Source organism: Aotus nancymaae, unplaced genomic scaffold (assembly GCF_030222135.1).
Source record: "Aotus nancymaae isolate 86718 unplaced genomic scaffold, 86718_ANA_hifiasm-v0.15.2.pri h1tg000006l, whole genome shotgun sequence".
In the NCBI taxonomy this organism is placed as follows: domain Eukaryota; kingdom Metazoa; phylum Chordata; class Mammalia; order Primates; family Aotidae; genus Aotus; species Aotus nancymaae.
The window spans coordinates 62,480,547-62,506,494 of record NW_026988417.1 but is presented as its reverse complement, the minus strand read 5'-3'; the positions used below and the strand labels follow the sequence as shown (position 1 = coordinate 62,506,494).

Genomic DNA, 25,948 nt, shown 5'->3' with positions numbered 1-25,948 from the left:
ATTCTGCACTTTTAGTTTTTACCCTTCATATAAATATATACGAAACACTTTTGAAATGTTTTATAAATCTGGAAGTTTTATTCGAATCCCATATGATCATCAGCCTTGGAAAGAAAGCCTCCAAGTCAGTTTTTGTTCTACTACATCAGGAAAATACAAGCCTGTTGAAAGGGTCTGTTTTTGTTTTATAAATTGCTACTTTCCTATTCTAGGAAATTGAACTTGAATGTGGAACCCAGCTTTGTCTTCTATTTCCCCCTGATGAAAGTATTGACTTGTATCAGGTCATTCATAAAATGCGTCACAAGAGAAGAATGCATTCTCAGCCCAGATCACGAGGACGTCCATCCCGTCGAGAACCAGTCCGGGATGTGGGAAGGTTAGAAACGTTCTTTGGACTGATAGTAGGCACATGTATCAGAATAACATGATGGAGGAATATGATTCGTCAAAAGTTTGTCCTGCGGTAAAGAAGAAAGAGAAAATCCTCAAATCAAGCTGCATGGACTAGTTTGTGGCTTCATTGAGGATTTCACATGGTCACCTTGGTCTCAGTCATTTTTCAAGAGGAAAATGGGGATCTTTCCTTATGCAGAAAAAATTACCTGATAACCAGTGGTAGCCAGTTCAGATTAGATAATACTCTGATAATACAATGTATACAATTGAAATGAGGTAGGCATTTGTTGCTAAGAACAGGCTAAAAAGGAAGAGGAGGAAGTCTTTATTTGCAAAAATTGTTAACATTTTGTAAAAAGCCTTTTCTTTCAGGTGTGTCTCTGGATAAGCCTTATCAGATATGGGACTTTTATAAAGGATCACTAATATTTTTTCAGAAGATGACGCCTCATTTAGAGGATAAAATATTTTAAGTTATTTTGATATTCAAGAGGAGCATTATTGGGACTATTTCAGATTTTATCACCGTGATGTGTTAATCCTATTGCCAAATATTCTCTAACATGTACCCAGTGAATTCATACATCTTGCTGATCTTCTGAAAACAATAGGTTCTTTCCAAAGGGGATCAAGTGGCCCTGGGAGACCCGGCAACAAACCAAAAAGAAGGGCTGTTGCTGTGTCTGTTTACAACTTTTCCAGATGCTGGCAGTACCTGTGGACTTAAAGTGTTTTTTAGAGGATCGCCATGGTTATTGATCACTACTTTATGAACTTAACAGCATTTTCCAGAAAAAGGGGGTTTAACTTGTTACAGAATTGGAGAAGTCTTTGCAAAGAACTGATTTAAGCCCTTCTACCCAACACCTTCCCCTGTGTAGATTTGCACACAGCTAAATCTAAAATATTCTGCTAAAGACTATTGGATGTATGGTTGATGGGATGAAACCTTTGGTTAAATTTCCTTTTGGTGGAAACATCCTGTGGTAGGTACAGATAATCCAACAAGAGTCCCCATTTCTTTGAGCTTAAAAAGGACACTGTCGAGTAGGTAGGAGGAAACCTGGCAGAGCCCCTTATTTTTGGCCTAAAAGGACTGAGCACCAAGATGTCTTTTGAAGTTTTAAGCTAAGAGGTTTCCAGTGCAATACAGTATATACAAGTGAAGTTTTTACCTCAGTTTTGCAATGGACTGCAAACTATACTTATTACACCACTACACCTTCTCTCAAGCCTGCCAGGGCCTCCATTTATGTATGTGGCTTACAGCTAAAAGTCAGTAGTTGGACTACTATATGAACTGTTACTATCATGTTTTATACCGGTCGTAAATGCACTCCCCAAACTACAGGAAAGCGGTATGTTTATTTTTTAAACCAGCTTTTAATTTTCTTAGTATTATTTATTGTAGATGCAACTGTTTTTATTCTGTTGGGGGGCTTGGGATTATTGCACAAAACTTTACAGTTTGAGTGAACTTGTGTTGAAAAAGTTAATGAAAGCAGTTGGTACACAGACAAATAGCCGAAAACTAGTGAATGCCAGGTTGTTAACAAGTTTTTATTAGATCTTAAGGGTAAAAAGATATATATATTTTCTAAATATTTTGGACTTTTTTTTTTTGTTTAATTCTTTATTAGCTGCTAAGTAAATTAAAGTGTATTTAATGATGTGTTAAGTTAACCCAATTTATGGAAGACAGTAAAGAACAGCCCTCTGTAGTCAGTAAAATTTCACCTTCCAAAGAATATATTTTGAACTAGTTTTATGAACTCTGTTAAAATTCTGACCCATTACTTGCCGATTTATAAAAGCAATTTTATTTTGAGGCATTGTCTCTGGAAAAAAATTCCCTTACTTCTTAAATGTCATTAAATGTAGAAAGAAAAACTAAATGTTATTAAGGAATATTAAAAAATTAGTTTTTTAAACTATTAAGATTTTAAAAACTTTCATGTAAAGTTGCTTTTAATAAGTATCAAATTTTCTGTATGATCATGTAAAAATCATAATTTTGTGCAAAGAAGAGGAAAAATAAATTCTTAATTTTGTTTAGACTTAACCTAAAATGACATAAGTTTTAAATATATAGATTTTAGAGTTACATATTGTACAATGATGATAGGTTTTCTATTTTTATTTTTCAACTGAATGGAGACTTTATTTGGGAAAGTGTTTTAATTGTTAAACTGGTATTTAGTTTGAGAATGGCTTTGTTTACTTTTGTTTAGACTACTAAAATGTGACTTACATGTTTTGATCGCACTAGTCTGCAGTTTTCTCATTATAGCATGAGATGGCAGAGGATATCTACTTCCAGCAGTACATTTAAAGCTTGGTTTATAGGAATTAATTTGAGAATCAAAATGTAGGAATTTTAAAATAATTTGCTCACTAAAAATTAAGATGTTAATTTAAAGTAAATAATGGATTATTCTTTGTACTTATCTCTGTCAGAAACTCTTGCTTTACTCTTTGTTCCCAGCAGTTTTTGGTTTAATTTCTAATGTGTCTAATTTGTGTAGGCGTCGACCAGAAGATTATGATATTCATAACAGCAGAAAGAAACCAAGGATTGACTATCCCCCTGAGTTTCACCAGAGACCAGGTTAATATTTTATAATCCTGCAGATATTTGATTTCAAATTATTGAAAAAAAGAAAACAAAAAAACAAAATTCACAATCCTACAGTTTTAAAAGTGAAAAAAATTCAAGACCTGACTACTTAAATCTTGGGAAAATTTTAGTAGTTGTCATTAGTGTAATTCTTCCCTTAACTTTGTTAAGGTTGTCTAATCTATTCCAGTGTAACTCGTCATACCCTATTAATTACCTGAAATTGCTAATTTTGCAAAAATGGAAACTTATCTGCACATGTGTTTAAGATTAAATGTAGTTATGAAAAGCAATAACCTACATTCTATCAGGTTTTTTTGTTCCTTGTGGTAGTTAGCATTTCATGTGATATATATTCATATAATTTTTTTTTATGTCTTTGGAGGAGACTGGGAAATATTCAGTATGTAATGTAAATATAGCTTTTCAGTTTATCCCTTACTGGAATTTAAAAGAGCAAACTATATTCAAGAAAGGATATCAGATATTTAGAACAGAGTCAGTGATACACTTGTGAAACTTAGGCAGTTAGGAGATTGATGTTAGTGATCATAATAGCATTATTATATAACAAGTGGCTTGATAAGCCTCATTCTTCCAAAATAGGAGATTCTGTTGTAGAAAGTGAAAATAGTTTTTCCCTAGTAACATGACAACTCAAATGCTTTTACATTTTAATTTGTTGGATTTTTACTAAAAGACGCAGGGGAAAGACTTTTTCTAATCACTATGGATTTTTCATTTACACTGTATACATCTTCATTTTTGCAACATTTGCAATTTCCCCCCCATTTGAAGTTTACATTTTGAAAAGCTTGTCTGTGGTTTACTTGGTAAGGCCTATATATACCCAGAGTGGAAAGTAAACATTTGTTTTAAGGAAGTCAGTCCTGTCAGTGTGCTCAAGACAGTTCCTATGCCCTTGCCTTCCCTATGATGCAAAATGAAGAAATTTTCTGATTAGCAAGATTTGGACTGTGAACGTAGAAGATACGTATATGAAAGCTTCTCTAGCAGTTTACAATTCTACAATATAATTATTTAGTTACTTCCTAGATTATCATGTAATCTGAGAAGAAAATCTGAAAATGGGATAATACAGTAGTAGCATCACTTAAAGTACATATTTCATGGAGAGAATTGAAACGAGTGGTAAGGAAGGTTTAATTATAATGCCAAAATAGAAAAATATAAATTTGATTTACTCAAATGCTTGATGTTTGAACAGGGTATTTAAAGGATCCACGATACCAGGAAGTCGACAGGTAAGTCGGGTTCACTCTTGCCTAGCTTTGAATTACATTCTTGGAACTAGTTTATGAATTACCTGAATTTAGTTTCACAAATCTTATTCCCAACAGACGATTTTCAGGAGTTCGCCGAGATGTGTTTTTAAATGGGGTAAGCATTTCATTTTATCTTTAATGTAGATAAAATCAGGCTCTGATTTATTTTGCAGTTCTGTGATAATTTTTGATTATATTGACATTATCATCTTTCATTTTAGTCCTACAATGATTATGTGAGGGAATTTCATAACATGGGACCACCACCACCTTGGCAAGGAATGGTTTGTATTGCTCTTATTTTTACAAGTTATATAACTTCATTTGCAGTTCTAATATTACGGGCGCTTAGTCAGAATATGATTGCTACAGTTACTCATTAAAGAGACTTAAAACACAGATTTTTGGCAGTAAATAATTGTATGCTGTCTTTCAAACTAAAGACTAAAAGTTATTTGTGATAATAGTACAGGCTTGAGAACTGTAATAGTGTATTATGGTAGTGATTAGTAGCAAAAGGTCTGCTTGGATTCAAATACATTTCTTTTTCTTCCCAACTGTATGACCTTGGGTCAGTTTCTTAATACAACTCTTAGTTTTCCTCATCTGTAAAATTTCATGGGTATTCATTGATTCTTTGGCTCATCAAATATAATATTTAGTACTTATTCTGTGCAGGGTTCTGTGCTTGTTCTGATTATGTCCTGGTGAATGAAACGAACATCATGACTGTCCTGGTATAGCTTAATATTTAATGTAGTAGTGTCAGTCTCACTGTCAAGAAAATAAATTTACAAAGTATATGTGAAGTTTAGCATAGTGCCTCACTAAATTTAATTTTCTCTGTAAAATAAGATTAATTAAACCCTGATTATTCCTGCTGTTTAATTATTTCCTTTAAGAAAACTGAATTTTCCTCTTAGAGTATATTTTAGGATATTGAAGATAGCCGAAGTATTAATTTTCAAGAAATAAAAACCTGGAAGCTTAAGTAACTTCTACTGTTTCTTCACATATTATCTCTTTATTTTAAATGCTATATGTTAGATGGCCTGTTCATCTGACTTTTGTTTCACTTTAAGGTACACAGTTTTACACCATTATATGCAGATGATTATGACACTTTTCCCTTTAGATTCTGGGAAATTTTCAACATGGAAATATTTAATATATGATCCTGATAGTAACTATTAAAATAATCTTTGATTTACACTTTATTCATTTCATAATGGCATTAAAAGTTAATTTAATTAGCTCCTGGACTTTTTTTTTTTTTTTTTTTTTTAAGAGACGGTTTCATTTGGACTCCCAGGCTGGAGTGCAATGGTGTGATCATAGCTCTCTGCAGTCTTCTGGGCACAAGTGGTGGTCCTCCTGCCTCAGCTTCCTGAGTAGTTGGGACTACAGATGCATGCCACTGTGCCTGGCTAAATTTTTTTTACAGAGACGGGATCTCACTCTGTTTCCCAGGCTCGTCTCCAACCCCTGGCTTAAGGGATTCTTTTGCTTCAGCCCTCTAAAGCATTAGGATATGGGCGTGAGCCACCATACTTGGCCTGTTGATATTTTTAAGAATAGATACATACAAAGTAGTTAACCAGTTCACCAGTTGTAGAACTAGGATGCCTGATGTTGTATGCCTGCTTCACCACTTTTAGCAGTAGTGTGATTATAAGCAGGTTACTTAACTCCTTGTTGCCTCAGTTTACCCTTTTGTAAACTAGGAACAAGAGTATCTATCTCATAAGGTTGCTGTGAGAATTAAATGAGACTAGTAAATTGCTTAGAACAATGCCTGGCTCACAGTAAGCACCATGTAAGTGTTTGCTATTTCCATTAGTATGTATATGATAGGAGTAGAAGAGTATAAACATGTTATATCTTAGATGATGTATAATTTTCAACAAACAAAAATGATATTTTGAAACACTTTAATGCCATCAAAGTACATCTCTATTTCAGATTCAGTTATTTGTTAGGGATTGGTGGTTTGGATGAAAGGTTCTAAGAATAGCTTGTTTACAAAGGTATTTGGTAGATTTTTAATGGAAATGGTTTTCCTTTTTTAGCCCCCTTATCCAGGAATGGAACAACCTCCACACCATCCTTATTATCAGCACCATGCTCCACCTCCTCAAGCGCATCCCCCTTACTCAGGACATCATCCAGTACCACATGAAGCAAGATACAGAGATAAACGAGTAGTAAGTGCACAAGGAGGCAAAGGTGTGAGGGAACTACTTAGAATTCTGTAGGTAATTTGGATATGGGGAGACTAGAGTATGGTGAATGACAGACCGTTGCATATTCTTACTGCAGACTGTTTTGGAGTAATTCTCAGTTTGTTTTTATTAAAAATGCCTGATTATGCCCCTTCGGATTATATAGATAGAATATATTTCTTTTACTGATCAAATCACAAACTGCTTATGGCAAACTCCTACAAATATAACTCCTTTTAGGTAAATGTCATAGGTATATAGTACCTGGACTGTGTTCTTTCCATATTCAGATTTTAATTATACTATGTAATTAATATTGTTAATAGGTATTTCTGAACTTTTGTGAATTCTGATCCAAGTTTTGTAGGATAGATGGTGTATTAAGATAGCTGATGAGCTCTAATCTCATTTAGTCATTTGTTTTTATATTCTACCAAATGTTAAAACTAGTAACTGATGAATTGTTTTACCTCTGGTTATTGTGATGATGCTAGCAGAGAATAACCAGATTGTTATGATACGTAGCAGAAGAATAATTGTCCTTTATTAATTGGTTCTGTTAATTATTTGATAAAGTTGATGTGAAAGCTCTTTTTGATGCCTTCAAAACAGGACCAATGAAAAAAGATAGACTCTATCTTTTTTTATTTTCTGGGTTTTTAAATAGTGGGGCTGAGTTTATTAAATGCTACTTACTTATTTTTTACTAATAGTACTCTTATTTTAAAAAGTGGAATTGTCCTCTGGCAGGTGTTGGAAGCATAATTCATATGCATATACGTTTGATGGCTTAGAAAGTAGTTTTGTTGTTAAAGTACGATATGCAAGTTAGAATTTTTTCCCCTCCTTACTTAGGGTGATGAGTTTGTATGGGGCCAAATAAACACCTTTTTATTTTCCTGCTTAAGATGAAGAGTGAGCATATTTGTAAGAGTCAGAGCAGCTTTCTACCCTATCTTTGAGACATTTTTTTGTGTTGTCAGTAACTTCCTTATCCTCATAAAGGTAATAATTTTCTCTAAATCAAATCATATCACGACCTTTTAAAATAATTTGAGAGTACTAATTAACCAGTTGACAAACTTTAAATTAGTAATTTGTTTGTTTTTAGTTAGGCATGTAAGAAAGAATACAGTCTATTTTATGATGAAATCTTAGTTGACTAGATGGGTTATGGTGTCTTAAAAATTCTTGTAAGTGATCATGTGGCTTTTAAAATACAAAGTCCAAGATTTTTTTTTCCTGAACTATATTTATCCTTTTTAACAAGTTCTGTTTTATGGATCTTTATGTAGTGGATTTGTGGTTAGTATACATATTCTTTGCTTATGTAATCATATATTATTATATATAAAGGGTAATGTGAAATTGTTTTCGAATCTTACTTTAGCTAAGTTTTGAAAAGGGACCAAAATCAATAAGGTGAGCTGAGAACTCAGAGTAGAAAGTTTAAACTAGAGCAGAGGCCAAGTTTAGGAGCAGCCACATCTTTTCAAACTTGCACATCACGTAGTTGTAACAATTGAGTTTGAAAGAAAATATGGTATATAATACTTTCTGATTTCACCTTAAGAGGGGGTTCAGTTTGTAAAATTGAAGTTGGTAGAATTGGAGGAAACATGTAGAACTGGCCTATTCCAGAAAAACATTGGTGACACTTAGCATAATTGGCAGCATATATGAATAATGGTTGAAGGTCATCACTAGTTAATTTCTTCAGCCTAAATTTTATTGAAGGAATCAGATGGAAAAGTCATTAAAGTTAAATGGAAAAATGTCTAATGAGACATCAACCTTTTTCTAAACCATGTCAGCGTGTTACTTTCTGGGAATTAATTTATTAATGCATTTCTTTAGAGTGTTCTCTAAAGAACCTCAGTTAGTTACTTCATAGGGAATTTTTTATTTTTTATATATATTTTTAAATTGTTCACATAAAATTTTTTTTAAAAAAATCAGGGATCCACTTACACTATTTGCATTTTTGACATACCTAATACATTTCGTCCCTTTTTTAGCATGATTATGATATGAGGGTGGATGATTTCCTTCGTCGAACACAAGCTGTTGTCAGTGGTCGGAGAAGTAGACCCCGTGAAAGAGATCGGGAACGAGAGCGAGACCGCCCTAGAGATAACAGAAGAGACAGAGAGCGAGATAGAGGACGTGATAGAGAAAGAGAAAGAGAGCGATTATGTGATCGGGACAGAGACCGAGGGGAGAGAGGTCGATATCGAAGATAATCCGCTTTTGAAAGCAATGATTGTTTAAAGATACAAAAAATCTTGTATTTTTTTTGTGTGTGTTTACAAGTAGTAAATTTATTTTCAGCTGTCTACCTATAAAGTTCATTGTGTAGAAGGATTTATTATGACCCCCCTTTGTTCCAAGCATGCAGTATCATAAGAACTGGAAATACTCAAATCCGCCAAAAATGCACAGTTGACAGTTGAATTGACACTTGCTGAGGCAGAATGGAACAGTCCAAGAATGTAGATATTGATTCTTTCTCCATAAATGTTCATCTTATAGTGCGTTTATCCTAGAGTTATTTTTTTTTTTTCTTTTTTAATCTTGATTGATAACTGCCATGATATTTTACTTTGATGTGTTTCTACATGTAGTTGCACACGGTTCAGTAAAAATAATGCTGCTATCAAGTATGCAAATATTGAAGTATGATGGTTTGTATGGCAGTGTTGTAGCAGCCTCTTGGTTTTTTTCCCCTTTGCCTCTTTTTTTTTTTAAACTTATAAAGTCACTTTTTATTTTTCTTCAGTCTTCAATGATGAGAGCAATATTAAGAAGACATTGGTATCTAATTTTTAATCTTTTTAAATGAAAAATTCCTATGTTCAGTAGCGTGGTTGATGATATTGTTTAGCCTTCCTCTCCAAACTGTATACATTGGCTTGGAATGTTCACAACTTGCGTGCGTGGCAGCGGAAGATGATTCCCATATTCGACATTGCTACTGTTTTGTATAAAATAAATTGGTAAAGATTGACACTTATCTTCTGTATTTTTTTTCTTATCTAATTGCAACTTTTATTACGCAATAATAGACATAAAAGAATGCTTTTTGTTTAGGGATTTTAGGAACCACATTTGCTTTTTTTGAGGCACATTTTAGCAGAAATGATTGACCTAGGAGTAATTAAAAGCTGCTTCTCTTTCTAATATAAGATACACAGAGTTATGTTAGTATTTTGGCTAAGTATTTATACACCTGATAACATTTTTGAGCATACTCTGACTACAGAATCGTTTATTTAGGTTTTCTATTTGTTGTTTCAGTCTTCGGTAAATGAAACTACTTTGTACATGCTTTCTACTTTACTTCATAAATGGACTTTTAACTCTCTTAACATTAGTTCTGTATTTTAAGTTAACTGTCCAGCTCTCCCAGTGGTAACCAGCTGAAACACAGAAATAGAACTGCTCCAGAAAACAATGAAAATTTTTTTTGAATTTTAATTTTCTTGAGTTATACCTGGAGTTTTGGCCTTTGGAATTTGGCCTTTATAAACATTAGGAAAATTTGAATGTTTGACTAATTTTTTTTATAGTATCAAACTTAGTTTGTGTAACAAATCGCCATAGTTTTACATTTAATCTATATTGGCCTGAAGAAGAACATGGGCACTTTACTCTTACAGGATATTTAAAACTGTAGTTTTATTGCATTCATTTCCATAGTAGCATGCAGAGTATCTTCCCCTACATTCACAGTAGTTTTCTTTACCAACAACAAAACTAAAGCCTAAGGATTTGTTTTAAATCTACATTGTGATAGAGAGGAAAAAATAACCTTTTAGGAAACCTGAGTTCTACTTTATGCCTTGCCTTTAATTAAACCAGTTGGTGATATATGGTAAGTCACTTCACTGGCATTATGTTTGTATTCTTCAGTAAACTAGACAAGATGATTATCTGCAGTTTTTTAGGAATTTCTGTAGCCAGTTACACAAAACTGGTTGGTGCTATTAAAGGTATTTTCCTGAAATAATAGTAAGTTATAAATAATACTGAGCACCTTGTATGCAACAGACACTTGGTGCTTTTAGAAAGAGACTCATTTAAATGGGCTCAGAGAGGCTCGTAAACTTGCCCAAGATTAAAAAGGTAGTAATTGATGGGCCAAGATTTTATCCATGTTTTTATTTAATTTGGTGTTTCTAAAGAAGCCACCTCATCACTAAAATAGCATATAAATTAATGTCTGAATTGATGGTACTGGCTTATATTGAGGTTTTTTCTTCTTCTTCTTTGAGATGGAGTCTTACCCCATCGCCCAGGGTGGAGTGCAGTGGCACAATCTCAGCTCACTGCAACCTCTGCCTCCCAGGTTCAAGTGATTCTCCTGCCTCAGCCTCCCGAGTGACTGGGACTACAGGCACGCACCACCACACCCAGCTAATTTTTGGAATTTTAGTAGAGGAGGTTTCACTATGTTGGCCAAGCTGGTCTCAAACTCAGTCTCAAGTGATCTGCCTGCCTTGGCCTCCCAAAGTGCTAGAATTACAGGTGTGAGCCACTGCATCTGGCCTCAGATTTTTAAACATTAACATTTTCTCCAGGCTTAATTTTAAGCACAGGATTTTTCGAAAGTAGATGTTAAGTCATGCTTTGTGTGTTGGGTGTTAAAGAGTTTAGTATTGAATCTTATTTTAAAAAGCTAACATTTTTACCAAGTATCTGGCATTATTCTAAAACCTCTTGTTGGCTCACATAATCCTCACTGTTTTCTCCTTTTCTGATTTTTTTAAATAAACTGACAGGAACATTGTATAAAAAAATGCAATATATTTTTTTCTGTACAGAAGAGTATATAAAATCAGAATTTTTAATTTAATATTTGTAGACATTTATGACAGCATTTTTATGAGAGACTTGGTTTCTTTCATGTACTCTACAGTACTGTGATTCTGAAAGTCTCCATAAGTATGATGTGCTCAGGTGAAAAAATTCAGTTATTCAGAATTTAGAAATCCAGTCAATTATTTTATTGGCTAGAGTAATAGTTTGAAGGAGTGAGAATTCAAGCATGTAATTTTTAGATTTGATTTCCTCTATAATGGCTTTTTCTCAAACATGGTCTACTTTTTCAGAAAATAGCCATTATCTCCAAGCTTCCATTGTCCATGTAGTTTCAGTGGTAGAAGGAGACTTTTCCTCCCAATGTCCGTATCAGTTCCCCAGAAGGACTGAATAGCCATGTTGGCTCTGGAGCCAGCCCTGATCCAATCTGTATGTGCAGGGAAATGGGGTTCTTTGACTCCCAGCATGGGAGGCAAGATGTTATGGTCACCTCTATGAGGACTGCATCTCGAAGGACAGTTTCTGAAAGACATGGACAGACAAAATGTAACAGATGTCTATTATCATGATTTCATAGAAGTTTTAACACCTGAATGGGTCTGACTTTTCAGAGTATTTTGTCATCACAGGTTTGCCTTCTAGTTCTTGTATATCTCTGCATAGATTCTGCTGTAGAATGCCATGGTCATTCTGAGGGCCACATATATCCTGTCATACAATGTTAAACCTTTGGTCATGTCGGGTATGGAATTGGAAAAAAAGAAGGAATTGTTGCCAGCATTTAACTGACCAAGCTAGAGTTTCTTGACTTACTGTAAGGGTGACTGTGACACACATGGATAATTTTATCCTGATGTGTAAGACTTTATTTGGATAGGAAACATTCCAAATGCACTTTGAAACACATTAAAACTGAGGCACACAGGAAAGAACAGGCTCAAGTTTATAGTCTTCAGTTTCCTTAGTAGGAATAGGAATCCTAAGAGCATAAGCAATCCATGCGTAGTATTCTGTTATCTATCAATCATATGGGTCATTCAATCTCTAATTTTTTGGGGGTGGGGGTTCTCTTGTTTCTAAATCTTACACTTGTTTTCCCTTTCAGATTCTTCTATGTCTTAAATATGGATTATTGACTATTGTATTAAATACTAATATCAAATACTATTGACTATATGTCTTAGACTATTGACTATTAACAGTTTTCACTTTTAACCTTTATACTAGAGATTTGAAAGATTTATAGTCAAAAATAACAGCTCTGAAAAGTTAAGGAATATATAATATAAAAAATGTAAGGCTGGGTACGGCAGCTCACACCTATTAATCTAGCACTTTGGGCGGCCATGGCAGGTGGATCACCTAAGGTCAGGCATTCAAGACCAGCCTGGCCAACAGTGATGACACCCCTCCTCTACTAAAAATACAAAAATTAGCGAGACATGGTGGCGCATGCCTATAATCTCAGTTACTCGCGAGGCTGAGGCAGGAGAATCGCTTGAACCTGGGAGGCAGATGTTGCAGTGAGCTGAGATTGTGCCATTCCTCTCCAGCCTGGGTGACACAGCAACACTTTGTCTCAAAAAAAAAAAGTTACGGCAACAAAAAATATAAATTGTTGGGAAGAGGGTAAAAATCTATAATAATTATATATGATGTATGTTAGGTTGTTACTAGCTTAAAATAGTGTATTACAACTATAACAGGTTTTATGTAAGCCCATGGTAATGACAAAGCAAAAAATTACAACAGATACACAAGAATGATAAAGAACAAAGCTTAGTACTATAGAAAATTACCATATCACAAAGTTAACAAGAAAGAAAGAAATGAACAAAGAATCTACAACTACAAAATAATTTTAAAATGACAAAATAAATCTTTACCTATCAATGATAACTGATTATAAATGAATTAAATTATCCAATAAACAGTGGTTGAATGCATTAAAAAACAATACAACAATGTGCTGCCTACAAGAGACCCACTTCAGCTTCCAGAACACACAAAGGTTGAAAGTAAAGGAATGGAAAAAGATATTCCATACAAGTAGTAACCAAAAGAGAGCAGGGGTAGCATAATATACATGAGATAAAAGAAACTTCAAGGTAAAAACTTACAAAACCAAAGATGGTCGTTAATGATAAAGGGGCCAGTTCATCAAGATGACATAACAATATATACCTAACAACAGAGCATCTAAATATATAGAGAAAGTATTGGCCAGGGGCAGTAGCTCACACCTGTAATCCCAGCACTTTGGGGGGCCGAGGCAGGTGGATCACCTGAGGTAAGGAGTTCAAGACCAGCCTGACCAACATGGTGAAACCCCGCTAAAAATACAAAAATTAGCTGGGCATGGTGGTGAGCACCTATAATCCCAACTACTCAGGAGGCTGAGGCAGGAGAATCGCTTGAACCTGGGAGGTGGAGGTTGCAGTGATCTGAGATCTTGCCATTGCACTCCAGCCTGGGTGACAATAAGACTTCATCTCAAAAAAAATAAATAAATAAAAATGTACAATGTACATGAAGGAAAAAAAAATACCAATACAATAGTAGGCGACTTTAGTACCCCACATTAAACACTGAAGCGCTCAACCAAACAGAAAACTAAGCAAATACTGGATTTGAACTACAGTCAACACCAAATGGACCTGAGAGACGTAGAACTTTCCAACCAAGAGCGGCAGAATATACATTTCTTTTCACCTTAGTACCCTACATTAAACACTGAATAGTTCAACCAAACAGAAAACTAAGCAAATACTGGATTTGAACTGCAGTCTATACTAAATGGACCTGACAGACATCGAACTTTACATCCAAGAGCAGCAGAATATGCATTTTTTTCTAGTGCACATAGCACATTATGCCTTAAAGAGCTAGAAAAAGAACTAAAGCCAAAGTTAGCAAAAGGAGGAAAGTAACACAAATCAGAATAAAAGCAAAAAAAAAAAAAATCTTTGAAAAAATAAGATTGGCAAAACACTAGCTAGACTTTGACAAAAAGAGGGAAGACTCAAATGAATAAACATGAAAATGGAGACATAACACCAGATGCCTCAGAAGTAAAATGTATTATAAGGGCCAATTACAAATAATTATGTAAAACAAATTGGAAAATCTAGAAAAAAATAGATAAATTCCTAGAAAAATAAAACCTTCCCATTATAATCAATGGGGAATGACTGAAAGCTTTTCCAGTAAGATCTGGTATAAAGTGAGAATTCTCACTCTAATCACTTCTATTTAACAAGTATTAGCCAGAGCAATTAAATAAGTTAAACAAATAAAAGGCATCTAAATAAGAAGTAAAACTATTCTTGTTTGCAGATGATATGATTCTATATGTTCAAAACCCTTAAAGATGCTTAAAAAACACTGTTGGAGTAAATCAGAAAAGTTGCAGTGTACCAAATGAACACAGAAACAAAAGTAATATTTCTATAGACAAATAATCACCTAGCTAAAAAAAAGTAATCAAGAAAACAATCCCATTTATAATAGCACACACAAAAACAAAAGAATACATTTAACCAAGGAAGTAAAAGACTTGTACAATGAAAACTATTACATACAGATGAAAGGAATTGAAGAATACACAAATAAATGGAATGATATCTGTTATTTATTAATGGGATTAATATTATAAAAATGTTTACACTACACAATGCAATACATGAATTCAACACTATTTGTACCAAAAGTTTAATGGCATTTTTTACAGAAATAGAAAAAAAATCCTAAAATTTGTACAGAACCACACACACACAGATACACACACACAAACTGAACAGCTAAAGCAATACTGAGAAAGATAAAGTTGGGGGCATCATACTTCCTGATTTAAAATTATGTTACAAAGGTATAATAAACAGAATTATACTGGTAAAAAACAGAAACATGGACTAATGGAAGAGAATAGAGAGCACAGAAATAAATGCAAACATATATAGTCAACTAAATTTTGACCAGGGCACCAAGTGAACAAAAAGGTGAAAGTATAGTCTCCAATAAATGGTGCTGGGAAAACTGTATTTCCACCTGCAAAAGAAAGGAAAATGAACCCTTATCTCACACTATACATGTGAGATACAGGGCAAAAATCAACTCAAAATGGATAAAACACCTAAATGTAAGACCTGAAACCAAAAAGTTCCTATAAGTAAACATAAGGAAAAATCTCTTCAACAATGGCCTTGGCAGTGATTTTTTGGATATCATACTAATAGTTCAGATTGCAAAAGCAAAATATATAAATGGGATTACATCAAACTAAAATGCTCTTCACAGCAAAGGAAACAACAAAATTGGGAAAATATTTGCAAATAACATATCTGATAAGGGGTTAATACCCAAGATTTATAAAGAACTCTTACAACTCAATACCAAAAAAATGAATAACCCTATTAAAAAATAGGCAAGGACCTGACCAGAAATTTCTCTAAAGAAAACAAAAATAGCCAATAGGCATATTAAAAAGTGCTCAACATCACTAATCATCAGGGAAATAAAAATGAAACCACTATGAGATATCATCTCACATTCATAAGAATAGCTGCTACCAAAAATGCAAGAGACGAAAAATGCTGGTGAGAGTGTGGAGAAAATAGTGAACCCTAATTCAGTATTGGTAAGAGTGCAGAATGGTGCACTCATTATGAGAAACAGTATGGAGGTTCCTAAAGAAATTAAAAATAGAACTACCATATGACCTAGCAATCTCTCTTATGGGTATAAATTAACAAAAGGAAATGATAATCACCACTTTGTAAAGATATCTGCACTCCCATGTTCATTGCAACAAAATTCACAATAGCCAAGATACGGAAACAATCTGTGTCCATTGACAGATGAGTGGATGTGTGTGTGTGTGTGTGTGTGTGTGTGTGTGAGAAAGAGATATTATTCAGCCTTTAAATATATGGAAATGCACCAGGCGCAGTGGCTGATGCCTGTAATCCCAGCACTTTGGGAGGCCAAGGCAGGCGGATCACAAGATCAGGAGATCAAGACCATCCTGGCCAACACGGTGAAACCCCATCTCTACTAAAAATACCAAAAAAAATTAGCTGGGAGTGGTGGCACGTGTCACCCAGGTACTCTGGAGGCTGAGGCAGGAAAATCACTTGAACCAGGGAGTTGAAGTTTGCAGTGAGCCGAGATTGCGCCACTGCACTCCAGCCTGGAGACAGAGTGAGACTCTGTCTAAAAAAATAAAAATAAAAATAAAAAAGATGGAAATGCTACCATTTGCCACCACATGGATAGACACAGAGGACTTTATGCTAAGATAAATAAGCCAGAGATAGAAACAAAAATATTGCATGATTTCACTTTCATGTGGAATATATATTTTTAAAAAGATCTCAAATACACAGAGAACAAAACAGTGGTTGCCACGAGCAGGGGTGGTGGGTAGGAAGAGGAAATGGGAAGATGTAGGTCAAAGTATACAAATTAGCAGATATGTAGAATGAGCAAGTTTAGAGATCTACTGTACAACATGAGGACTATAGTTAATAAAGTTGTATTATATTAGTGATTTTTATTAAATAAGTAGATTTTAGCAGCTCTTGTCACACCAAAAAGTAACAATATGAGACAATAGATACATTAACCTGCTTCACTGTAGTAACCATTTTAGGATAATGTATATGTATCCATAACATCACATTTTACCTCAAATAAACACAATAAAATTTATTTTTTCACATACAAAGAATGAAAGGACAAGTTTTATGACATTGATTCAAATCTTGTTTTTGCCAAATTGGTAACAACAGCTAATATTGCTTAATGATTGCCATTATACTGTTATTACCTTTCTCTGTGTCTTCCTTCTCCTCCTCCTCTCCCGCCCCTCGCCACCCGCCCCTCACTGCCCGTTACCAACATTATCACTTTCCCTTTATATGCATGAAGAAGTTTTTCAAGAACAGGGATTAACTGGTTAGAAATTCTACCAAACTTGTCTCAGCATTTTACCTTGTGAAAGTTACCATATACAGCCTAAACAATTTGCAGTCAAAATGGACATGAGTCTTAACACTTGAATAAGATTTCAGTTTTATATTGCTGTCAATAAGAACACAGACAAAAATAATATCTTAAGAGATCATATAGTACATAAAGAATGCTTCCTTTCTGCTTACATTTTAAAAGTATGATATTAAGTTAGAATATGTTGATTCTTGTGTTCCTTCATAAGGAATATCATCCTATATGCTGACAGAACTGATAAAAGTGTTAGAAATTATTTAGTCTCTAGGCCGTGTATATTTTTCTATGCTTCTCTATCAAGTAACTATGACATAGCAAGACCCATGTTCCCCAAATGAGCTTTACTGAAGTCTTGGAATAAGGCAGAAAACACCTCCTCTAAGAAGGTAAACCACCATTGTATTCTCTAAAATGTAAAGTTTGGGATCTCAAGTAAGAATAGGTTTAAATACTGGAATAGAAGAAAGTAAATCCTGCAGGAGTCATTGCAGCCAGCAAAATGTTCAAGGTAATTCAAAGGTCCATGAGGCCAACCATCCTCCACTTGTTCACCTTCAAAATCTATGCAGCACCAAAAAAGGACTCATCTCGCCAAAATCCCGTGAGGGTTAATGAGCTTTCACTCTATTCAGTTCCCGAGGGTCAATTGAAGTGTGTAGAGGAGTCAAAGAGCAAACTTGAAGAAGGCATCTCGCAGTTCTGACACTACCTAGTGTGAGCCACATAGAAGTTCGTGTCAGGGAACTACTCCCAAACTAAGCCTAAGATGCAAAATTTGGTTCAATGTGGGATAGACAGCTGTGAATAACTCCAAAATGGACTTCCCGGATTTTTTCCAAGACAGCATTATTGGTTTTGCTGGCCTTATTGGACTCCTTTTGGCTAGAGGTTCAAAAATAAAGAAGCTAGTGTCTCCGCCTGGTGTGGGATTAGCTGCCTCCATCTGTTACCTACAACAAGCCATCATGTTTGCCAAGGTCAGAGGGGAGAAATTATACGACTGGGGTTTACGTGGGTACGTAATAGAAGATTTGTGGAAGGAGAACTTTTAAAAGCCAGGAAATGTGAAGAATTCACCTGGAACTAAGTAGAAAACTCCATGCTCTGCCCATCTTAATCAGTTATTGGTAAACACTGGAAACTCCATACAATAAATCAGTATTTCTAGAGAAAAATGAAGGAGAAGTCAGTATTGAATGTATTAAAATGGCTTTCTTCTTCAGGAAAAACTAGACCAGGCCTCTGTTATCTTGGGTGATCCCATCCTACAAGCAAACTAATCTGAAAATCTTTTCACCTAGAGATAATGTACAAGCCTTAGAGCGCTTTGTTCTCGTGTTGCTATTTGTGTACCTAATTAAAACCCAAGTTAAAAAATTAAAGAAATTAAATGTTGGGTTTGTCTGAAAATATAGTTGAGGTCATATACTTATATTGTTGAGGAATAGTGTTTCTATTAAACTAGAATACAGGTGAAAAGCCTCAACCCTTACAATAAAATTTTAGCATTTCCACTTGCTCATCTGATCCAGGCATCAACTTTTAAACCAATCCACAGGATATCTGTTCTCTGTGACTTTGGTTGAAAATACAATGTTAATCTGTTAGAAGACCAGTTTCTATAAAATGAGGAATAATATCTAAAGTGGCTAGCACAAATTGGTAGTATTAGTAATATAAACAAAACAGCAATAATGATGAGTCAATATTACTCTGGATCACTTCGTACCAGAGTTATTTCAAGTGTTTTATCTATATTAACTATTTTTTTCCACACACAGAACACAATATGAGGTTGGCCTATTATTGTATGAGTATACATAGTCATCTCTATGAACATTCTTTTTTTTTTTTTTTTTTTAGATAGTGTCTTTGTTTGTTGCCCAGGCTGGGACACAGTGGCATGATTACAACTCACTGTAGCCTTTATCTCCTGGGCTCAAGTGATTCTCCTACCACAGCCTCCCATATGGCTGGGACCACAGGCATGTGCCATCATACCCAGCTAGCTTTTAAATATTTTTTGCAGAAACAAGGCCTCACTTTTTTGCCCATGATGGACCCAAACTCCTGGGCTCAAGTCTGTCTCCTGCCTCCCCCTCTCAAAGTGCTGGAATTATAGACATGAGCCCCTGCGCCTGGCCTCTGTGAGCACTCTAGTCTAGTTGTCTGTCATCTGTTGCCTGAACTCTTGTAAGAACATTCTTACAAAGTTCCCTTTAAAATGACTCCCCTTTCTATAGTCTTGCCCTTCTAAAATCAACTCAGTGACTAAACCTTGAGATTTTCTTTTAAAAGGAAATCGCATAATATCTCTCTCTTTTTTTTTTCTTCAGAAAGGTGATTTTATTTAGGTAGAGAAAAGAGAAGGAAAGGAGAAGAGAAAGGCTTCCACTAAGAGTATGGAAGGGGATTCCAGAGGGGAAATCCCGGATGGAGCTCCCACCATATGGGAGGAAGATAATATCTCTTTTTTGTTTAACTCTTTCACTATCTCCCCCATGCCCTTAACATATGCTCAAACTCCTATAGTTATCTGGCTCTACCCTACCTCACTAGCATCATCTGCTTCGTTACTTAGCCTTTTCCTGCAGAACTAAACTTAGGATCTTTGGGAACTGTCCCTACTTCTCTACCTGCTTTTCTTTATGTTTCTTCCTCTCCCTCTCATCCCTTCACCTGTCCCTGCATCTTGTTCGGGCTCACCTTAATTATTAATGGCTCAGAGATACTTTCTGTAATCTCCTCTAAATGTTTCGTTAGCATTGTGGTCTTTCCTTAAGATGACACTTTTCACACGATTTTTTTTATTACTTGCTTATATTTTACCTTTCAAAGTAGAAGATAAAATGTATGGGGGCAGAAACTGTGTCTACTTTGTTTCTTTGCAAATCTGACACTTCCAGTATATTTTAGTCACTATAAATATTCTTTAAATGAATAATTGATTCTTATGTGTGGAATAATAAGAGCTTCATTTGACTGGCTATATTCTCAAAGTCTCCCAGGTATCTCATGTTATTTTGTAATGATAATGAAATTCACATACTTGTGATAGTACAGAAAAGAAATATATCATTTTCTAATTCACAGGTCACTTTCCCCATTTTCCATATCTATCTCACTATGAGACAAACACTCGGAATGAAGAATACAGTCATTCCCCCTGAAATGCAAAGCAAACAGAATAAAACAATTAGGAATAGGTTTACCTTAGGCAGGGGTTGACAGGTTTGCAGTAGAGTCCTACAACAAATTCAAAATTAAATAAGAGTGAGCGAGGAAACTCCAAATCCCAATAGGTTTGAATGAGCCACATTTCAGCTTTTCCCACTGTCTCTGATAATTGTAGTGCATTTTCCTGAAGAAAATAAAATTGTCATGTGAATATGCCAGGCAATTTTCTAAAATTATTTGAATTAATGTAGACAAAAATGTTTGTGTCTTGTTAAAGCAAATATAAATATGCAAATTTATACATAATGTATATGTTTTATAGATGTTGTTCCTACATATGTAAATAAAATGTGTGGGTAGACTCTAATGTCACATCAGTATATCCATAATAATGAATGATTATTAAAATGAGTCACCATAGAATTAAACATAGATTTTTTTTCTCTCTAAAAGTACAAAAGTAACCATTATAAATTAAAAAACTCTTTGTAGTCCACCATCAGTCAATCCTACAATAACCATAGACTTTTTCAACAGTATTCAGTCTAGTTTCTACAATTAGGAAGCTATTTCCTTAATCTTTGATTCTCCAAATGAATTGCAAGGTTTTAAGGTTTATAGTAACTACTACTGCATTTGATTCATATTAGGTGACTAATATTAGTTTATTAATATTGAAAGTAACCACTGGAAAATTTTTACAAATTATTAAAATAGTTATTTGTGCTCAGCCTTATTTAGGTTCATTTTTTCTTTCATGGAAAGACAGTTTTTAAAATATAAACTAATAATTATATGTTCACTCTCTTCAACAAGATTTTAGCCCTTAAAATGTATTATTTGTAAGCAGTTGTTGAGGAAATACGAAAGTCTGAGAAACCTCAAATTATAGCTTTTTGCGTTTGGGACAGAGACACTATTTACTCAAATGTGAAAGAATCCTCATCATCATAATAATATAGAAAAATATTTTAATTTTCTAAATTAGAAAACTAAATTACATAGGGGAAACAATGTCCTAATGCAATATAAATAGTTGTAGAAAAGTATATGTAATCTACATGTCTGCCCTCACCAAGACATTTATTGAAATTTCTAATGACTATTTTAAGGACAAAATAAAAGCATTTTACAATATCCATTGCAAAATGGATATGTAATTGCTTAGAGAAATACTCGGTGGTTGAATTTGCAGTATTATGACTTACTGGAGTGTCCTGTACAACTGATGGTCCCAGAATTCTAACTTACCCTATAATGTCAGCCTTTCCATAGTATTTGTGAGACTGATTGATCATCTTATATTTTCATTTTGTCATTTCATTTACAAAAAACACACCCCTCTGATTTTATATTCCTAGAAATTCACCTTTAATGGCATAGGGAAAGTTAGGACTTAACCACAAATTAAAAACATGACTTACCTAGAACTTCACTGTAAAACTGGTCTCACTTCTTCATATCAAATGTTTGGAAGCAAAAGTCAAAATAAAGCACATATATAAGATTTCTTACTTTCTCCATGAATGTCATCAAACCACTTAATTCTGACAGAATAACAGCTACATAGGAAGGTGTAAATAGAAATCTTCCACTATAATTCTCAAATGTGTAGCCAGGACAGAAGTGAAAACTACACAAAGGATATTTTTAATAGCTCAGCCAGTAGCTTTCCACGGGGACCAATGGCATTTGCATGAACAACATCAGACCTTGATTCTTGTAGATTTGTCATAAGTTTCTTGTTCAAAACTACATCTTTACTGAACTTTTCAGTATAATCAGAATATTCCCAAAGAAGTTCTTACATTAGTGAAAAAATATGTTCAAAATATGTATTTTGGAAGATCATGTATTCATTTAGTAATCTGTTGTGTGGAAAAAAAACTGCAAAATCATCTTTAGTTACAGATGTAGAATAAACCTCAAATGTAGTAATAAACGATATGTTGGAGTCAACAAGAATGGGAGCTGACAGTGTTAGAACAGTCACTTCATAACCTCTCTGCACAAGTTTATCCAGGATTCTCTTTATGTTCATCCAATGACTGTATTCCATGGGTCACACCAGCACCTTTCCACAACTCCCAGAGCTAAAGTAATCGCCCAGTTGTATCAGCAGAAGGACTGAATTCCATTTCATAGCCATCTTGATGAAATACAATGCCTCTTTTTAAATTGTTGTTCCCTCTGCCATTCTTATGTTTTGTTTTTATGGAAGAATAAATCAATCTGGAAGTTAAAATATAACTTTTACACCTCAAAGTAAATATATTATAGAAGTAGTCTGAACATGTCAATGGCAAGTAGAAAAACAAAAGGTAGATGGCCCTGTGCTTATACAAATGTATTTAATGTTTCTTTTGCATTTTTAAGTTCTTTCATCCAGCTAAGATCAATGATTTTGAATAAGCAAGTCATCTCTTTTATGTAATATATTTTAGAATATTGCCAAAAGTAGTGGCAAGAGAGAGGCTCTTTTGTCTTCCATCTCCTTGACACAGAACTAGAGATAAAATAATTATGTGGATGAATCAGCATTTTTTAGAGTGTTTTTATAAGAATACTTTAGTCATAACTTTTTGACATATAATTCACAAACTATGTAATTCATCAATCTAATATGTATGTATTAGTCTGTTATCAAGCTGCTAGTAAAGACATACCCAAGACAGGGTAATTTATAAAGGAAAGAGGTTTAATTGACTCACAGTTTCACATGGCTGGGGAGGCCTCATAACCATGGCAACGGGCAAGAGAGAGAGCCTGTGCAGGGGAACTCCCACTTATAAAACCATTGGATCTCGTGAGACTTATTCATTACCACAAGAACAGTATGGAGGAAAGCACCCCCATGATTCAATTATCTCCACCTGGCCCCACCCTTGAAATGTGGGGATTACTACAATTCAAGGTGAGATTTGGGTAGGACACAGCCAAACCATATCAGTGTACAATTGAATGTTTCATTGTATATTAACAGACTTGTGAAATCAGAAAATAATTTTAGAATAGGTTAGTCTCCCAAAAAGAAGTACTTTATTATTAGCTGTCAACCCCACCCTGTGCAATTTCTGCATCTCTAGAGTCCTAGGCAACCAGACACTAATCTACTATCTGTCTCTATGGGTTTTACTTTTCTGGATATTTCATAATAATGGAATCATATAATATATGGTCTTTTGTGGTTGGTTTTCACTTTTAATAATATTTTAAAGACTCATTCATGTTATTTAAAGTATCAAGATTTCATTCATGTTTATTTTGAAATAATGTTGTGTAGTATGGATATACTACATTTTGTTTATTATTCACCAGTTAATGAACATTTGAGTTTTTTCCAATTTTTGGCTATCATGAATAATGTTATTTATTAAAATTTATGTACAAGTTTTGTGTAGATATATTTTCATTTCCCTTGGGTATATACATAGAGATGGAATTGCTGGGTCACATGTTAGCTTTTTTTTTAACTTTTGAAGAATTATTAGACTGTTTTCCAAAGTGGCCATATCATTTTCCAGTCTCATTAGCAATATATGAGGGTTCCAATTCCTCTGCATCCTTGACAACACTTGTTATTAGTTGTCAAAACAAACAACATTTGTTTACTAGGCTCTTTCCCTATTGAACTGTTTTGTCACTCTTGTCAAATATCAACTGACTATTAACATATGGTATATTTTAAGATTCAAAAACCTATTCCACCAACCTATATATGTCTATCTGTATGCCTATGCTGCATTTTCTTTATTACTGTAGATTTACAGTTGGCTTCAAAATCAGGACATATAAGTACCACAACTTTGTTCTTTTTAAGATTATTTTGCTGTTTCTAGGTCCCTTAAGTATCTAATATGAATTTTAGGATCATCTTGTCAATGTATGCTATGAAGTCAGCTATGGTTTTTATAAGGATTACATTGAATTTATATATTATTTGGGGGAGTATTGTCATTTATAAAATATTAAGTGTTTCAGTTCAGGAAATACTTAAGATGTGTTTCCAATTAGATGTGTCACAAACAAATGGAAAAACATTCCATGCTCATGGATAGGAAAAATAAATATTGTTAAAATTGTCATATTGCCCAAAACAATTTACAGATTCCACACTCTTCCTATCAAAGTACCAATGACATTTTTCACAGAATTAGAAAAAAATCATTCTAATATTAATTTGGAACAACAAAAAGCCCAAATAGCCAAAGCAATCCTAGGCAAAAAGAATAAAGCCGGAGGCATCACACTACCTGCCTAAAACTATACTACAAGGCTACAGCAACTAAAAGAGAACGATACTGGTACAAAAACAGACACATAGACCAGTGAAACAGGTTAGAGAACCCAGAAATAAAGCTGCACACTAAAGCTATGTAGTTTTTGAACAACACTGACAAGAACAGTGCTGGGAAAGCTGGCTAGTTATATGCAGAAGACTAAAACTGGATACCTTCCTTTCATCATATACAAAAATTAACTCAAGATGTATTAAAGATTTACATGTAAAACCTAAAACTAAAACTCTTGAAGAAAACCTAACAAGTATCATTATGGACATAGGCCCTGGGAAAGACTTCATGACAAAGACTCCAAAAGCAATTGCAACGAAACCAAAAATTGATAATGGGTCAAAATTATACTAAAGAAACTATTAGCAGAGTAAACAGACAACCAACAGAATGGAAGAAAATATTTGCAAAGAAAGAATCTGACAAAGGTTTAATATCCAGAATCTATAAGGAACTTAAACAAATTAACAAAAAATAACCACATTAAAAAATGGGCAAAGGACATGAACACACATGTCTCAAAAGAAGAAATACATGTGGCCACCAAGCATATAAAAATGCTCACTATCACTAATCATTATAAAAATACAAATAAAAACCATAATGAGAGATTATCTCACACCAGTCAGAATGGCTATTATAAAAAGCCCAAAAATAAGAGATGCTGACAAGATTGCAGAGAAAAGGGAGCGCTTATACACTATGGTGGGAATATAAATAATTTCAGCCACTGTGGAAAGCATTCTGGAGATTTCTCAAAGAACTGAAAATAGAACTACCATTCAACTGAGCAATCTCACTGAGCACATACCCAAAGAATATAATTGTTAAACTGTAAAGACATATGCATATGTATGTTTATCACAGCACTATTCACAACAGCAAAGACATAGAATCAACCTAGATGCCCATCAATGGTGGACTGAATAAAGAAAATGTGGTACATATACACTATGGAATACTATGCAGCCATAAAAAAGAATGAGATCACATCTTTTCCAGCAACATAGATGGAGCTAAAGGCCATTATCCTAAGCAAATTGACACAGGAACAAAAAAACCAAATACTGCATGTTCCACTTAGAAATGGGAACTAAATATTGAATACACATGGACACAAAGAAGGGA

The 25,948-nt window shown here is 34.2% G+C and overlaps 1 protein-coding gene and 1 pseudogene across 3 annotated transcripts in view; both read left to right on the top strand.

Annotated features, from left to right (window-relative positions):
* Window positions 1–9,537, top strand: part of YTHDC1 (YTH N6-methyladenosine RNA binding protein C1) — a 35,809-nt gene extending 26,272 nt beyond the window's left edge. For 2 of the 3 annotated variants that reach the window (XM_012473421.2, XM_012473419.2), the window contains 7 exons: window positions 213–379; window positions 2,925–3,007; window positions 4,245–4,281; window positions 4,378–4,417; window positions 4,524–4,586; window positions 6,372–6,506; window positions 8,543–9,537. In XM_012473421.2, the coding sequence (XP_012328844.1) occupies window positions 213–379; window positions 2,925–3,007; window positions 4,245–4,281; window positions 4,378–4,417; window positions 4,524–4,586; window positions 6,372–6,506; window positions 8,543–8,767 (750 nt within the window). In that variant the 3' untranslated portion in view covers window positions 8,768–9,537. Of the gene's footprint in view, window positions 1–212; window positions 380–2,924; window positions 3,008–4,244; window positions 4,282–4,353; window positions 4,418–4,523; window positions 4,587–6,371; window positions 6,507–8,542 lie in introns of all 3 variants that reach the window. The other variant, XM_012473418.2, reaches the window with a different exon arrangement.
* A 1,436-nt stretch (window positions 9,538–10,973) lies between these two features.
* LOC135270969 (MICOS complex subunit MIC26-like) lies at window positions 10,974–23,918 on the top strand (annotated as a pseudogene).
* The last annotated feature ends 2,030 nt before the right edge of the window (window positions 23,919–25,948 follow it).